Source organism: Aphidius gifuensis, linkage group LG3 (assembly GCF_014905175.1).
Source record: "Aphidius gifuensis isolate YNYX2018 linkage group LG3, ASM1490517v1, whole genome shotgun sequence".
NCBI classification, from domain to species: Eukaryota; Metazoa; Arthropoda; class Insecta; order Hymenoptera; family Braconidae; genus Aphidius; species Aphidius gifuensis.
Genome location: NC_057790.1, coordinates 2969531 through 2987933, shown reverse-complemented (window position 1 = coordinate 2987933; position 18403 = coordinate 2969531). Strand labels below are relative to the sequence as shown.

Here is an 18403-nt window from a genome sequence, read left to right as displayed (position 1 = left end):
ATTAATAAGTTTTGTATAGCTTACAGTGAAAGCTAGCACAACTTTTAAAAAGAAAAAACGCACAAAATTGCGGATTCGCACAAACGCATAATCGCACGTAATTTTGATATAGTCCAGTTTGATTGTGCTACAATGAATAGGCTAATTTTACATACCTAATAAATTCATTAAAATAATATAAATAAAAAAATTATCTCATGTTTGTGTTCAATATTCTAACAATAATTATTATCTTCCTTTTGGAACAATTTTTAAATGCATGAAATCATTTTATTCGAAAATTAAAACATAGTCGAATAGTCGAATATTATTCGTTACTATTCGACTATTATTTATTCGAATTATTCTAAATATTCGTATAATGGCGAATAGTCGAATTATTCGTAGCTATTCGACTATTCGAAAATTCGAATAATTCGATTCGACTTTCGAATCGAATAGTACTATTCGATTCGATTCGATTCGAAGACTATTCGCACACCCCTAAAAAAAATATATATTATAAAAGTAGAAATAAAATTAAAATAAATTGATGATAATTTTCCTTTACTTTTATTTGTTACAGAAATTGAAGCTCAAGAAGCTTGCAAGTGGCTAAGAGCAGCTGGATTTCCTCAATACGCACAGATGTATGAAGGTCAGTAAAATTAATATCTATTATTATTATTTCATTATTTTTTAAATCTTCTATTATTATAATTTAATAATTATCTAACAAATATTTTTTTTAATTATTATCATTATGAATTTTTATCATTTTAATTATATACCGTTTCGAAATAATGGAAAAAAAAATCGTAACTCAAGTGTTGGCGTTCACTAGACAATAGTTTCGAAAAAAAAAAAGTATAAATATAAATTTAAAAAATCAAGAATCATCGGGTGAAATAACAGCCGTGGGTTGTGACGTAATGAGATACACTGCAACAGAAAAAAATACAATGTGGATGCTGTAATAATGAAAGCATTGTCGAACAAAGCAGCGACAAAGAGCTCCCATTAAAGTCTTGTATTAACATGTCGTAGGTATAAACAGCCACAACATTTCACTTTAAATTTTTACTTGCAATATTATTTTCATGTCAATATATATCCTTTATTATTTTTACTATATATAATTAATTTTAACTCATTTACCCTTTTCAAAAAAATTATTTAAAAATATATATAGCTATAGGCAGTAGATAAAAATTAAAAACAAGTTATATATAAAAAATAAAAATATAAAATTAAGTATTTCGTGCAAGAATGATTGTGCATTTTTAAATAAATTATTGTTGTATTTATTGTTGCACACAATAGAGACTTTGAGTAATTACAAACACGTGTATTGACTTTTGATATGTGTGTTTGTATATATTTATTTATTTAAATATAAATAGACTTGATTTTATTCAGTACCCAGGTATAACCAAATTATCCTGGTACTTAATATTAATTATAAATGTATAGTCAAGTTTACACGCGAAACAAATCGATATCGTGAAATCATGATAATTACACATGACAATCAACAGTATCTATAAACCTCAATATAACTTTCACTGGTTAATAGCAATTTTCATGACTCGCTTGATCATACACTAATAATTATCGATATCAAGAAAAAAAAAAAAATTCTTTTGAATTTTATTATTAATTTATGAGTGTGCCAACGCCCTCGTATTTAATTCATGAAAAAAAATAAATAAATAAAATAATCATGTAACAAAATTGAAAGTGATTTAATAAATAAATTTCCAAATAGGGCAAAAATAAAATCAAGTAAAAAATAAAACTGGACTAAAGAAAAGTTAAAAATTAATTTTTTTTTTTTATGACATCATATCACACATTTGATTGAGAGTCTAAACAACTATATGTATTCAATGCTTATGTAATTTTCATCCTTGGGAGAGGCACTCTCGGCTTTTGACACTCAAGAAAAATTGTTGTTTGTAATTTTTTTTTTGCTCTTTTTTAATTGCGTCAGCCGCAAACCAGACGGAAAACTTGAATTACAATTTATTTATTTATTTTTTTTATTCGACTTATGTGATCATTTTTCATTGTACCGATATAGCATGACGTGTTCCGATTTTTTGTATTTTTTTTTTTCCCATTATTATGATGTTTTTTGCGCAAAGGAAACAATTTTTTTGTCATTCTTAAAATTACTATTTAATTTGAGATGAAAGCTTGTTTTTTTTTTTTTTTTAATAAGCGCACGAAAGGATTTACGAATTTCTGGAATTAAAGAGGACACATGTGATCATAAAATTTAAAAAAATAAAAATATTATTTATTCATGTAAAATGTTTTCCTGTATTTTCTTAATCTAAATTTATTTATTTTTTTATTTGTTGAATGATTTTTAATGGATATATATTTTTACTTGAATATTTATATTTATTATTTTCTTGATTTTTTGATTTTCATGCATCGTAGTTTAAGTTGGCTTATTCGTGTATTAAAATATTCTGTGAATTTCCATTAGTGGTTACGAATTCTGGCAGTTAATTTGTCGTTTACCTGGAAATCGTTTGGTTGCAGCTGTTGATATAGAAATCTTACATACGACAAGTACATACGAATCTTCTTTCATCCAAACAAATTTATTTAATTAGTTATTTCAAAGTATTCATTCAGAATATAACATCTCTTCCTCACTTAAATATTTCACTATATTTTCTTAATCTTAAAATACACACAAATTGAATGTATCTTGTGTATTCTTGGAATATATTAAGTTGTTTAAAATTTTCCATTATTTTTTATATTTATTTAAAAATTATTTTCATTTTTTATCATAACTATATTATATGATGATTGATTTTTATGATATTTTTTTGTATCGCATATTATTTCTATTTAAATTTTACCTCAAAAATATTTATTTAAAATTTAATTTTGCCTTTTAAATTATCAATTTAAAATTTGTAATTTGTGTTAAAATTTATTTTTGTCTAATTGTTTAAATAAATTAACTAGCAAAAATATAAAAAAAAAAATTGCATTTTAAAAAAAAAAAATGATATTAAATTTCATTTTCTTTTTTTTTTTTTCGTTTTAATTTATCTCAAAAAAAAAAATTAACCTTATTTTACATCATTTATCTTATTTTTCTTCTTTTTTTTTGTTATTTAATTATTTATTTTTCCGACTTGTGTTGATTTTTGGGTCGAGTCATAAAAAAGTTTGCAGACTATACGTGAAAAATTGTCGGAAAAAAATAACGGGGGTATATCTAAATTTACATTTAAAAAAAAAAACCGGGATAAATATTGAAAATTAAAAAAAAAAAAAAAAAAAACTAGGTCAGTAAAGAGTTTTTCTTTTAATTTCCCAGAATTATATATATACATAAGTTTAAACAGGGTAACACAATAAAATTCGTTTTTTTAAAAAAAATAAATACATAAATAAATGATAAAATAAAAATTACGAATTTTTTTTTCATGCAGTTTTAAGTTGTGTACAGTAATAAATCTTAAGCGTCAAGTGGAGACCAACTGTCTACTAATACTCGTCTATTTTTATATTCACATTTTTAAATTGAGAATCTAATAGTATGTTTGCAACACGCTGTACTAGAGACTGAGCAGAAAAAAAAAAAAGTAATCAAGTCAGTGAATTCAAAGTCCCAACGATATAAAAAAAGAAAAAAAATTAAATTTAAAAATCAAATGAAACAAAATAGAAAAAAATCATGAATCAAAAAATAAATTTAAAAAAATTGAAAGAATAAAATTAATGATTATATATGTTTATTTGTATGATGATGGTGGTCTTTGTGTATATGGAGATTGAAAGAGCCCACGTGGAAAAAATAATTTAAAACTAAAATCGTATATTGAAAATACTCGGCCTCGAATCAAGACTCTTGCTGACGTCAGGATGCTTTTTGAGGGCCGATCGTCATTGAAAATATTGCGATAACACAAATGTATATATATAAAATAAAATATAAAAATAAAATATATATTAAATATTATATTTAAATATCAACAGGATTTAATTTTTTTATAATTAGGTCAATGACGTTTTAAATTTTTATTTGTTGTTTGTAAATTGATCATTGTTTACTACTTGGCACTGTATTTCAGGTGAAAAAAAAAATTACTCGAATATTCTTTGATAAAAATAAATTTGACTGACAAGGGTAGTAAATGTATATATTTATTTATTTTTTTTTATTTAATGAAATGCATACCAAATTGGTGAACAAATTTTAACTCGTTTTTTTTTTTTCATTTTTTGGTTTATCTGTGAACGAAACTTTTCAACCTTTTAGATTTCGTCTCGGTAAATGTGAATGAAAAAAAAAAAAAGAAGAAAATTTGTGTGAAAAAAAATTAATATACATGGAGTTGAACTTAAAAGAGAATTATTTACCATTTCTGATTTATGCTGAGTGTGACAATCATAAAAAACATTTTCATCTTGACATTTTAGTTATTTTTAGTTGTAAAAAATGTAGTCTTTTTTTTTCATATATTTCTTGGGAATAAGAAAACATATTTTTCCATTTAATATTTCTTTTTTTTTTTTTTATTAAAAATAAACATTTGAAAGAAAGCAGGGTGGATAAGTAATTCAAAATGAATTACTTTCTTTATGCAATCTTTTTGTTCTTGTTTTAAAAAACAAACTGAAAGATTTATAAAAAAAAAAAAATATTCTCAGAAAGTAAAAACTGTGTCAGATGCATTACGAATCAGGGCGTAAGATTTTCATTAACATGAAAGCCATAAAATTTAAGAATCTGTTGATAGACTCTGTATGATACACAACAATCAAGCAATCATTATCTGAGTTTTTTTAAAAAAAACCAACTAAAATAGAAAGTATTACAGGAAATAATAAAATACAAAATAATATTCAATAAATTTTCTTTAAATACAAGGGCTTGATGTTTAAAAAACCTGATTAAATGATTATATATATTGAACAATATTATCAGCAGGAAATAATAATTCAAAATATTTAAAAAAAAACTTCTTTGAACTAAATAATAAAAAAAAACAGTGACAATTATGAACTCTTCAGTTTAATATTACCAAGAAAAATTTTTAATAATATTTTTTTTTTAAATAAATTATCAGTATCATGATTATTAGACAGCATGACTTTCAGTAGTTTGAGAATTAAAAATATCAAAAAATTATGTTTCAGACTAATCTGCAAATGTATAAGCTCAAAAAAAAAAATTATAAAATAAACTTTTCAATCTGTTTGTTCCTTGGATTCTATTTTAACCAGATAGATTCTAGTTTTAGTACGATCTCTTCTAAATATAAATTCGTGCAAAAAATAAAATTAAAAAAAAATCATTGGGCAAGTTACCAAACTACACGTTACAACTGTGAACACACTAGTTCTTAAAAAAAAAAAAAAAAAGCTTACTGTAGGCATAAAGAAAAATGACTTACATAAAAAAATAAAAAGAAAAAAAAAAAAAAGAGATGTATATCTTTTTTTTTATTAAATAATGAAAAGAAATATTTCTAAAGCATATTCTAAATAAAATCAATTATTAGATAATCTATTGCAAATGTTGAATAAATTGTTTTTAACAATAGTTTATGTTGGAAATTAGCCAATGAAAAGAAATTAACTGAATGCTGTAACAAACACCTGGCTGATCTCAATTTTTATTCACTCACTGATGCCCTTTTATCACTTTTACTTTTATTGAGAAACACCTTTTATTATAATCATATACCAATTCTTCTTTGCTCCAATGCGATAATTATCTTCACGAATAATTTTTTTTAAACATGTGAACTTTAAAATAATAATACGAGTGAATAAAAAAAAAAAAAAAAGAAATATATACACTCAATTGTAATTATTTTCAAGAATAAAAATTGATAAAAACAATTTAATGGAATTAAAAAAAAAAAATTAAATAAAAAATAAATCAGTACACGTTGGGGTTAGTAGCGTAATTCTAAGAAAATGACATCTTGACTTCCGTTCATTTCGCTGTTGGTGGTCATGATTTAAACATACAAAATGTTTAACTATAATTAACTTGTTAGTTTTTACTCAATATACATTGCCAAGAACATATTTTAGAAAAAAATATTATCAAAGATAATGAAAAATACGTAGTTTATTTAAATTTTTTTGTATGGTGAAGAAAAAATTATTTAAGAATAATATTGTTTATTTTTTTCGATACTAAACATACGACATAAAAGCCAAGAAAAATTTCAACAATTATTTCATTGAGTTGTTTTGTGATTAGATTGTCTCAAGGTCATTCTGATAAAGATAATTTATCGTTGCAATTTTTAATAATTAAAAGATAAACTACAATCGTTTCTCTTAAACTCTTATATTTATTTTTTTTTCCTTTATGTTTTTTTTTTTCTTTTATCAATTAAAAAATTGTTAATGCCTGACTGTATATGCCTGTTTCTACTGAAAAATAATTAATTATAATAATCAATAAAAAAATTCAAGTATTATTTAATTTGTTTTTTAATTTCATGGATAAAAAATTTAATGGTCAAGTAAAAATGTCTGACTATTTACGTCTATTTCTACTGAAATATAATTTATTTAATTTTAGCAAATTTTTATTATTGTTTAAAAGTTTAAAAAAGGTTTTAATATATTAAAATAAATTTGGTATAGTTAAAAATAAAGACAAACAAATTGTTTTACATATAAAAAACTTTGTTATAAAATAAAATAACCTACTTGGAATAAAATTTTCACATTTGATACATATATTTGTTGTTATTTTTTCTCGAATTGTATATAAATTAGATATGAAAATGTGGATAAATATATTATTTTAGTGTATTGAGAAAGTTGATGCAAAGTTCAGGGGGACAATCACGGTAGTAGATACTCTCACACAACGCGGAAATATTGGTAACGGATAACAATCTGTTAAAAATAATAAAAAATAAAGGATCGTATTTACCAGTGTGAACCACAGTGAAAATATACATATGAGAAGTGTGAATATAAACGTGGGTAGATCAAAAAAATAAATAAATAAATGAATAAAAGAATGAGTTGCAGTAAATCGTATAATCGACACCTCGCGTGCCACAAAATATACAGTGAGCTATGAGCGCACACAAGGTGGATCTTAAAGATCCATCGATCACCATAGGCTTGGTGTGTATAAGCACGAGCAAACACTTGGGGGCCCTGAATATCCATATTGTACCGCTATCGCGTGGGATCTTTAACAAAAGCCCAAGTACTTAAACGATGCATTTTATTTATTTTTATTTTAACTCCTTTTTTTTTTTTTTTTTTGCATCACAAAATCATACATACCCCACAGTATTATTTTCAAAAAAATATATATTCATTTTTATGTTTATTTAAATTAATTGATAATTTATTAATTTTATGACAAATTATTTAAACAATATATATACATTAAACAAATATTATTTTTCTTTTTTTTTCATATATATAAAACAGGTTGTTTTATTATTTTTTTTAAGTTAAAATAAAAATTGAGTACCACTTTGAGACATTAAATAAATTAATAAATATTTTTGAGTCAAAATTGTATTATTGGTTTGAAACCACAAACAACCGTGTCCAACCTCTTTGGTAGTAAAATTCAATTTATTGTTTTTAAAAAAAATAATAATAATAATCATTATTGCGGCTCTCTAGATTCTGAAGAAGGAAATAATAATATTGTGTAATATAAATACCATCAATTGATACCGAGAAAATATGCATTAATACAAATGTATATTTATAACACACACACATTTATGATTTCCCACTGTTTCTCAAGTTATTCATTTTATTTATTTTTTTTTACATCTCTCTTTCTCTTGGTGTATCGTATCAGAACGCGTACCTCGTTTGTCGATTTCTCCCACCAACAGTGGAACTAATGTCGACCTCTTCTATACCGCTTCACCAGAGTAGTGAGTACCAGACTGAAGACCGCTAGTTGAAAGCCAACCGCTAACGAATTAAGTTGACTCAAATTTTAATCCACGTATTCATGTCAATTAATTTATCAATCAAAATTTCGTGTTAAACAATTTATTATTTATCATAAAAATTTTTTTTTTTTATTTTTCATTTGATTATTCTTAGATTATAATCAAATTGACATTTTTAAAAATAAAAAAATTACTTTTTTTTATATCTATTATTGTGATAAATAATAATTATAATAATTTTGTGAAATAAATGAAAAAATAAATAAAATAAAAAAGGTGAATGAGGCAGGTGTTAAAAACTTTGAATATAATTTACTCAATGTGTCATGGACCCTGTGTGTTTTAAAGTATACTCACATAAAAAAAAACTTATCTGACTATAAAAAAAAACTGGAAAATAGTAATTTATAAAATAATTGAAGAAAATAAAAAAATAATAATTTATAAAAAAAAATTGACAAGCAACGGTTGGAGTAAAATATATTTTTAAAAAAACATAAAAAAATACTGTAAAATTTACAGTGGATAATTTGATGATAAGGGAAATGCAAAGTTTGAGATATACATGGCTTGTGGATGAGACTGATCGTCCAGTGTGGTCAGTAGTAGCCATGTGCCGTGAGAAAAATATACGGTCAAGCCACAGAAGGCAGTGAACCTTGAGTGTATAAACGTCCTCCGAGACGAGAATTCAAGGGAGAAATAAAAAAAAAAAAAATTACCAACAAAAAGAAATAATAAAAATTCAATATAAAAAATAAAGCACAGTGTAAATTTTTTTTTTCATTTTTATTTTTGTAAATCACCAAAGTACGAATGTGTACACAGTGCCAAAGGAAAACCATGAGAGGCAAGTCTTCGATTATAAATTTAAAATATATTCGTTAATAATAAATAAAAAAATATTTTAATATTATTTATATTCTATTTCATTAATTAATTGATCAATAAATATATATTTATCAGTCAATAATCCAAAAATAAATTGCCAATATTTGATTATTTTGGCAATATCGATATTCGGGCTTAATATTACTCGAAGGGATAAATTGACAGTTGCTCTTTGATGCTGTATAATATGCCGAAACCGGTTCAAAATAATTTATTTAACATTTAATATATAATGTATGCATATGTGTATGTGTGTGTGAAAATAATAATTGAGTATATACTTGATAGAAAATATAATATTTAATATTGATGAGTTTGATATAATACGTATACGTTTAGTTATAAAAATCAATGACTTGAATTTATACGTAATAATTAGAATAAAATATATTTGACAACAAGTGTATTAGCATATTATTTTTTGTGTAAAATTTAATGATAAATTAATAAATTTAAATAAAAATAAATACAACAAAAAACATAGGACGTTATAAAATAATTTTCTTCGATCTATAAAACTAGCCACATCTTTTTTTATTTTTTTATTTTACTCTCGTTATAAGTCAACTCACGTATATAAAGCCATCCTCTGTGGATAAATTTATACAGATGTAAAGATACTGCAACAACCACATGTATAAAAATACACAAAATAAAATTAAAAAAATATATAACGAAATGTATATACATGAATCTTTTGAATCAAAACTCAGTGTGATCTGATTTTTGTGTTTGTATTTAATGTTGTAATTTGTATATGTATTCAGTCTACCAAACAAATCACTTCAATTATATATTGAATAGCTGCAACGTAATACCACAAGAATTAAGTCATCCAATTATGTCAAATATAAAAATTCCACATGACAAATTTATTAAATTATTATAACATTTATCTGTAATTACAATCAATGAAAATTCTCTCAGTTTTTTTTTTTTCATTCTATAAAATTATTTTTCATCTTTTAAAATTATCAAATATAAAAAATCTATTTATTACCATTCACATTTGATAGTAATCAAGATATGCAACAGGTTGATCAAACACGTGTTACCACTTAAGCATTTTTTAATTTACATTTTTATTTAAAAATAATCTTTTTCAATTATCCAAAATTGAATTTGTTATAAAAAAAAAAAAAAAACATTTTAATAATCTCTAAATTGTGTCAAGTGGGTGATAAAATTTTCAAATATTATTATTATTATTTTAACCATCAATTTTATCTTTTTTAAATCTCGTTAAAAAGCGACCTTGACTTGACGGCCTTAAAAAAAAAAATAATAATAATAATAACCACTAAAAACAATATAAATTAATAATACAAATTTTATTTTATATTATTTTTATTATTATTATAAACAGGTACAGGAAGTTTTAAGACGAAGTACGATGTTCCAGATTAATCGTGACTATGAATAGTAGCTAATTGACCTAAATGACCTGAACACAGTGGGGTGTACGGGCGTGAAAATGAAACGGATATAAATATACAATAAATACAAATACAAAGTGACTGTATTTATCTGTCTTACATATATATTCTATTGGCAAGTTAAATAGAATATGTATATAACGTATTGAAAGGTGTATATGTGTGTAATGCCACCTTGTGTATCTCGAGTTAGACAGCTGGGCGTCGATCTGTATATTTATTTATTTATATTTTTTATTTATCTAAAACTAACTCGCGTGTTTTTTTTTTTAACCATATTATTATTATAGTCACCTAAAATGTATATACACCTATATAGATATTAATCTATATATATGCGTTGTCTTGATGACGACAGGATTAATGGATTGACATCGAGGCACATTGCCACTGGCAATTCTTAACCGTTATTGATCGAAATCACACTTCTTCAGATTCGCAAACTAACTTTCAAGTTTGTGTTTCTACTAATAACGATTATTTTTTTTTTATTTTTCAACTTTTTAATTATTTTTTTAACCCATTTAACTGTATCAGCAAATAAAAGAGGGAGAGAGAGATTAAAAAATTATTTAAATCAAAAAGAAATAAAATATATTAAACACCTTGTTTTAATTTTTAAATATAAATATATTAAGAAATTAATATTAACAAGACTGATCATGATGTTAATAATGTTTTTTTTTTCAATTTGTTAAAACACTTGTAAAATCAATATATACAATGTTGAAAAACACTAATTGATTCATCGTGTGGTATCTAACCAACAAGTGAGGTAGTACTTGGGGTAATTAGTATCTGTGAAAAGCCAATCGTTGTGGCATTAATTTATTCATCGATGTATATACAACATAGGGCAACATATACTGTATATATAAAATCGTCTTTTTAAGCATTAGTTTTGTACAAAAGTTGGTTATATACATATAGCTATAATGCTTATCATGATTGTGAAAATAAAAGCGATTGATTCAATGATTCGATAAGCTTGTATCTTTGTATCCTTTCACACGAGAAATATACATATATGTATGTATTAATTTTTTTTTATATTTTTTTTTTTAATAAATATAATATGTAAAATATTATATCAGGAAGTGATTGGATCGTGTTGACCTTGCCAGTTAAATGAGTTTTGCTCTACTTAATATTTATCATGTTTTTTTTATATTTATATATATTTATGTATGTAGTTTTTTTTGTTTTATTTGTTGGGTAGTTTTTTTTATTTGTCGTATTGATGATGGAACTGGGTCAGGTTGATAATTATATTAAGGATTAATTCTTGATTTTATTTTTACTATTTTTTAATATTAATTTATTTTGTAATTTATATGTTTGTTTATCGCTAGATAAGAAGTTTTTTAATTTTATAATTTGGATTTTTTTTTTTTTTTGAATTTGTAGATTATCAATTTCCTATTGAGGTGTCGGGTGTTGCTAAGGATCATCCATTCTTGGAAACAGACTCATTGCAAAGTTTGTATCGTCGTCTTCACGCTCTTAACCGTTGTGCAAATATGAAGATAGATACTCATCATACACATCATCATCACAACACCAGTCACAGTAAAAATGTAAGTAAATTATTCTTTTTTTTATTGAAGTAATTTTAAAAATATTTCCAACTTGTCTAGATCATAACTTTTGGAAGCGAATTAAAAAAATAAATATTATATCGTTGATTTTTTTTTTTTAATTGTGACATTTATATTTTTAAATTTATTGAAAATTAGAATTTAATTATAAAAATAAATAAATATATTTGACCTCTATAGATAATTAAATTTATTGGAAAGTAAAATTAATTTTTTTTGAATTTAAAATTCACAGAAATCATTTAAATAATTATTTTTTTTTCTATATTTAAATAAAATTATATTTAAAAAGTTTAGCCGTTTTAATTTATGCAATTTTATTATTATTTTTTACCTATAATTATATTTTTTTTTATTCAAAAATTATTAGCTTCATTAGAATGAAAATATATACTAATTTTCTCATAAACATTACATCAAATTTTCTTTTTAAAAAAAAAAAATGAAAGTATTTTTATAAATGTTCTACTTAATAAATTTTCTCAATTAGTTTTTATAAAATTAAATGAAAAAAAAAAAAATAATAATAATTGTTATGAATTATTATTTTGTTTTTTTTTATTCCTTATCAAGTTTGTAATTCGCTTGATGCCAATTTCAAGCATAATACATGTTTGCGCTTTCACATGTATATAGTTGACAGGATCGAATCGGTAGCGAACCAACTTGATAGATTCTCCTGTAAGATTCACACAAAACTTTCATGTCCATAAACAGCCAATGCCTTTTTGACGAATTAAATGCTAAACTCGTTGATATATACCAGTGGCCGCCAACATTTGACATTAAAAAAAAACATATATTTATATAAAAAAAATCACACGGAAATAGATAAACTAAATTGTCTGTACATAAGTTAAATTTTTTTTTTCTACAATAATAATATATATACAGTATTTATATTGAAAAAAACTCTCACCGGAAATAAATAAATTCAAAGTAATAATAAATAAATTTAGACGATTCAGATGACAGTAGAAATTAAACGTATATAAACTAATAAAATAAATAAATAATTGTTCAACATTTCTAATACGTAAATTTATTATCAATAACAATCATGATGAAAACGATGATAAATCATTGCATAAATGCGTATGACTCGACAAATAAAATTAAATAATATTTAAGATACATAAATACTTGTGTGTTTTAAATTATTTGGTAATATTTTTTTTTATTTTGTCTATGTCATCCTTTCACTTTTATCAATAAATTATTTCAACTTGATTATTATTTTTTTTTTTAAATAGTATTAGATAATATTGAACCTTTTTTTTCTACTTGAAAAAAAAATTTATTATTTTAGCTATTTTTCTTTTGAAAAATCGTGGTGAACCCCTGGAGATTTCGGTCAATCACTCTGTGATTTTGTAAAAGTTTAAATGGAAAAGAAGTAAAAAAAAAAAAAAATTGACTGACATATAATTTTGGAAGATACCCACGATCTGACATGCCATATTTCGTGATGATGTTTCACAATTTTTATGATTATTTTTTCTCGTTTTATTTCTTATTAAATTTTTATTTTTATTATCATTACTATCATTATTATTATTATTATTATTTAAATTCATACCAATGAAGATGCGACTTGTTTAATTCGATGAACAAACTTTCGATCTTTCATCGAATTCAACATGTTATTTTATTCGTTATCCCATGAGAGTATGCATCAGCCTTTCACTCTTGAATAATTTTGCCAAATTTATGCTACACTTTCTTGCCCAAGCTATCACCTTTATTTTCATTAATTTATTAAATTTTTCATTTATTTTATAATTCTAAATAACTCTCAGTATACCACAGGCACACGCCTTGTTTTTTTTTTTTTTTTAATTATAATTTCATCAAAATTAATTATATTAATATATTTAAAAAAAAAAAAGCAAAAAATGGAGTTATTATTCCAAGGCCTCAATCCTTTTTTTTTTTTTTTTTTTCTTATAAAGTTTCTTTTGTGAAAAAAGAAAAGAAATACAATAAAAAAATAAAAAAATTTTTTCATAAAAGTGCCTTTCTCGTTGTGGATTTTCATCGTACGATGAGACATACAAGTTAACGCCCATCAGGACATATATGAGCATTGCAATTACGCCACGTATTTTTAAAGTCTTGTTTGTGCGTAAAAGTGGAAAACTGGTATTTACGTGTATATTATATTTCTGCCACTGTACATACAATATCAAATATGCCTGAGCAAGTATTGCAAATGTAGCAGACTGCGTGGCACGTATTATAAATTATTGTAAACATATATAATATATAATTTATCATCAGTTGGGCGTGTGCTACTCTACTCTTAAACTCCCAACAATATTACATTCTCAATGTACATGATCATCAAACCAGTCAAAAAGAAAATATATATAAATAAAAAAAATTAATTAATTACAATTGGTCTCATTAATCTCGATAAATGATCACGATCAATCTACCAGTATAACTTTTCTCTCCCCATTTTTTTATCCGTCCCCCCTCAGCCAATTAATAAATAAATTTAAAAAACAATATTAAGTTATAAAAAATAATTCAACCGATCGATGGAGAATTTAATTTTAATTGAACACAGGACAATTTTTTTTTTTTTTTTTTATTAAAATAATAATAACAGTAATAATAATGAACTGTATTTGACCTTACTTTGATCCAACTTACCGCTTAATAAATGATTCACCATGATGCCTCGTTTATCATAAAATATCTTGAAAAACCACACGAATAAGAAGCTATATATTGTGGTCATTAGATTCACTTCAGCACGTAAATAAAGATAGAATATTATTATTATAAATAAATGAAAATAAAAAATATAAAAGATAAAGAGTTAGTCAATGTTGAATCGTTATTTCTAAACTGGCATGATACTTGTTATAAACAAATTCATATATATATATATGAATTTAATTCGTGCGAGTTTTTACGCGTGTTTCTATGTCACACCGTTATAACGATTGCACGTTTAATTTTTTATATTACATGCCATTTATATTACAAGTATATAACCTCGAGTGAGAATCTCATCTAGTTTTTTGAGGACGATTATATTGTCGAGAAATGTGTTTTCTATAAATATATTTATAAAATTTTCTATTGGTATATACTTGAACAACAAAATCGTGACTTATTTTCTTGTGTATATAAATTATTAATATTGTATTATTATTAAAACACGAATATTTTATTGATTATCAATTTGATAATTTAGTCATCAGATATAATATGATAAATTAATTTGAAAAAAATTATAATTCAATTTCTAAACATTCTTTATGATAATTTTCTAAATATTTTTCAATATGGTATTTATGTTTGACAGCTTATAAACAATTTTTCTTCAATTAATTTTAAAAAAAATAAAAAATAAATGAGATAAATATTACTCTTCAATTAAATTCAATTTATCAACTTTCATTCTGATTAAAAAAAATCAAGCAATAACTAATTATGCTGAGTTAATTATACCCGAGTTAACATAAACAATCTTGATATATATGATTTAATGTTTTTACAAAAATTGACACTGTGCTGAGATCACTCAATCGATCTTGATACATTTAAGTGCACTTCCAGTTTATAATAAACCCAAAGGCAATGATAATTATTTTATAAAAAAGCAATTATAAAAAATTTATATATATAGAAGAATATAATATTAATCATTGAATGCACACACAAGCCTTCAACACACAAACATATCATCAATAATAATAAAAAGAAAATATAATTTAATTCATCATGAAATAGACAATCGACAAAAATAACTTGCAACAATAATAAAAATAAAAAACAGTTATGATTAAAATACGTAAAAGAAACACTCAAACAACCTCACAAGAAAAACCTCAAGATAAAAAAAAAAATAAAAAATCAAGAAGATGATACTATAAAAACCAGAACAACATCAACATTGTGCAGACTGCTTGGCATCACATGCACACTCACAAGTATCATCTTGACTGTATTAATTTAATTTATATTATTTATTTTTTTCATTCATTTATTTTCATATATAATATATATTTTATATATATTTTTTTCTTATCATGATGATTCAGTGTAGTGTGTATATATCGCACATGAAAAATACGTAAATATATTTTTAAAATTTGCAATTATTATCATTGAATAATGAGATCACTACATATCACTACATGTTGCTTCTTTTACCAAATAAATAAACATACAAACATCGATACATATATGGAAGTTCCACTCTAGTTCAACAGATGGTTCATTATTTATTTATGCAGTATATATGCGAACAATGATTAACAGACGACGCGTGAAAGCGATTGGAATTTATGAGGAGCGTCTGGGTGTGCTAATGCAATACTGCATATGTTAATGTTGTTTATTTTTGTATTGAATTATATATTCAATGATGATAAAATAACAAATAATAATAATAATAATAATATTTATTAAATAAAACAATAATTTTAAATAAATAAATAGATAAATCCTAAAATAAAATAAGGACAAACATCATCGGTCTTCCGGACATTTGATTGGTCAACAAAAAAACAAAAAAAAAAAAAGAGTGAGTGAAACATAGTTTGTTTTTTTGTTGCTAACGAAATAAATCAAATAAGCAAAGAGTGATCTTCGAAGGATTAAATTGGTAACATATATACGAGCGCTTGATAAACCGCGTGACACACAAAATGTTTATTGTTTATTATTGTTATAAACAAATGCATCAGTAGAAATTATGGATGCCAATGTGCTCGTTAATATAAAAAAAAACAAGAAATATGTATTTATATATTTCAGATTGATCAATGTATATATGAAAAAATTATAAATTTAATTAAAAAATAAAAAAAATTATATATTTTTGATAAATTAATGCGTATGATTTGATAAATGACAAAATATTTAAATTACATGGGTATATATAAAAGTGGTGTATTTATATATTGTATAAAAAAATATCCAAAACAGCAGTAGCTCATATTTTGCAGCGGCAAAACTTCAAGGCTATGATGCATTTTATTTTATTCTATATATACGTTGAGATACGCTACTATGCACAGATCCTTTACTGATATGAATAAAAATTTACGTCTGGTTGCCTCTTAAGATATATAATATTCTATATAATATTAAATACGGATGCTCTAGCACGCCTTGTTGCCATGTGTGTTTATGATCTATACAACGCAATAACCGGTATCTCGTTAGACACAAGTTGGATAAATGCCGGATACACGCTGTGCACTTGCGCGATATTACAAGCTGGGCGGCCTTAGACAACATCGACGTACATTGACTGTTTGACGATTATATAAATTTTTTTTTTTTTTTTTATAATTAATACACCTATTTTATACACTTTAATTTTTCTAAAATTATATTTTTTAAATTAGTCTAATATATTTATATTGAAAATAAATTATTATTTATTAATTAATTGTCATAAAATTCTATGATCTTATTTTTTTTTTGAAATTTTTTCCAACACATTTAAAAGAAAAAGAAAAAAACTAGTCTCATATAATAAAACTTGTCTAGATGAATTATTTTAAATTCCAATCAAACTTGAATTTTATATATTTTATTAATTTATTTTTATATATAAAAAAATGCAATATAAATTTTTTTAAAAGTTGTTCAATAAATATATATATTTCACAAAGTTCCTGGATACTGTAGACTGCCTGGCACGAATCAGGGAATAATAAAATAAAAAAAAATCATCGACAATTGGAAATCGAAGAGTATATAGAAATCCTGTTTGATGGGTTATGTGACTTGTTGGCTTTATAAATGCTACTCGTGTTGAAACGAAACAAAAGGAAGATAAAACTAAAAAAAAATAAAAAATAACAAGAATATGTGACTGTGCACAGTATAACTGAATAAAAAAAAAAAAAATTGAATAAATGAATAAAAAATAAATATTGAATAAAAAAAAAAATATTGTCAAGCGACCAGAATGGACATCACATATCAGGTGTATGTGTGTGTGTGTATTTAGCAAAAAGTTTTCTTGGAGCTACTTGAACATTAATCTTAAACTTTTTTATATGTGTATATGTGTATTGCGCGAAACAAGGGCAAATGAAGAAATCGAGGTTTGTACTCGAGGCTGTACAACTGCAAATGTGTAATATCTTGGGCATTTCGATAAATGAATAAATGTGTATTTGACTCAAATAAATGCATCTGGAATTCACGATTTCTCAGACTTGTTTGATTCATCAAAATAAATTATCTGAATTTAATTTTTTTTTTATTATTTTCATTTTACATTTATTTATTTATTTATTTTTATTATTAAAAACCTGATAATAATTTTAATTAAAAAATTACAAACAATATAATTAATTAATATTTTTAAAATAATAATAGAATTTTAAAAAAATATATTTATCAACCTAGGTCATTGTCCTGATTTTTTGTAAAAAAAAAAAAATTTCCTTTTAAATTTCATTTATCTGTTCCATTTTATCGCAAATTTTTTTTTTTTTTTTCCATATATTTTTATGAAAGCAAGTAAACGAGGTGGCGAGTTGTAAAATGAAAAAAAAATATAAAAAAATTTGCCTCTTTG

General features: G+C 23.6%; 1 protein-coding gene across 4 annotated transcripts in view; it reads left to right on the top strand.

The window, feature by feature from the left end:
- The window catches only part of LOC122851455 (rho GTPase-activating protein 7), a 106852-nt gene that overhangs the window by 81819 nt on the left and 6630 nt on the right, over positions 1 to 18403 (top strand). For all 4 annotated transcript variants that reach the window (XM_044150682.1, XM_044150680.1, XM_044150681.1 and 1 more), the window contains 2 exons: positions 566 to 637; positions 11654 to 11823. In XM_044150682.1, coding sequence (XP_044006617.1) covers positions 566 to 637; positions 11654 to 11823 — 242 coding nt within the window. The remainder of the gene's footprint in view (positions 1 to 565; positions 638 to 11653; positions 11824 to 18403) is intronic.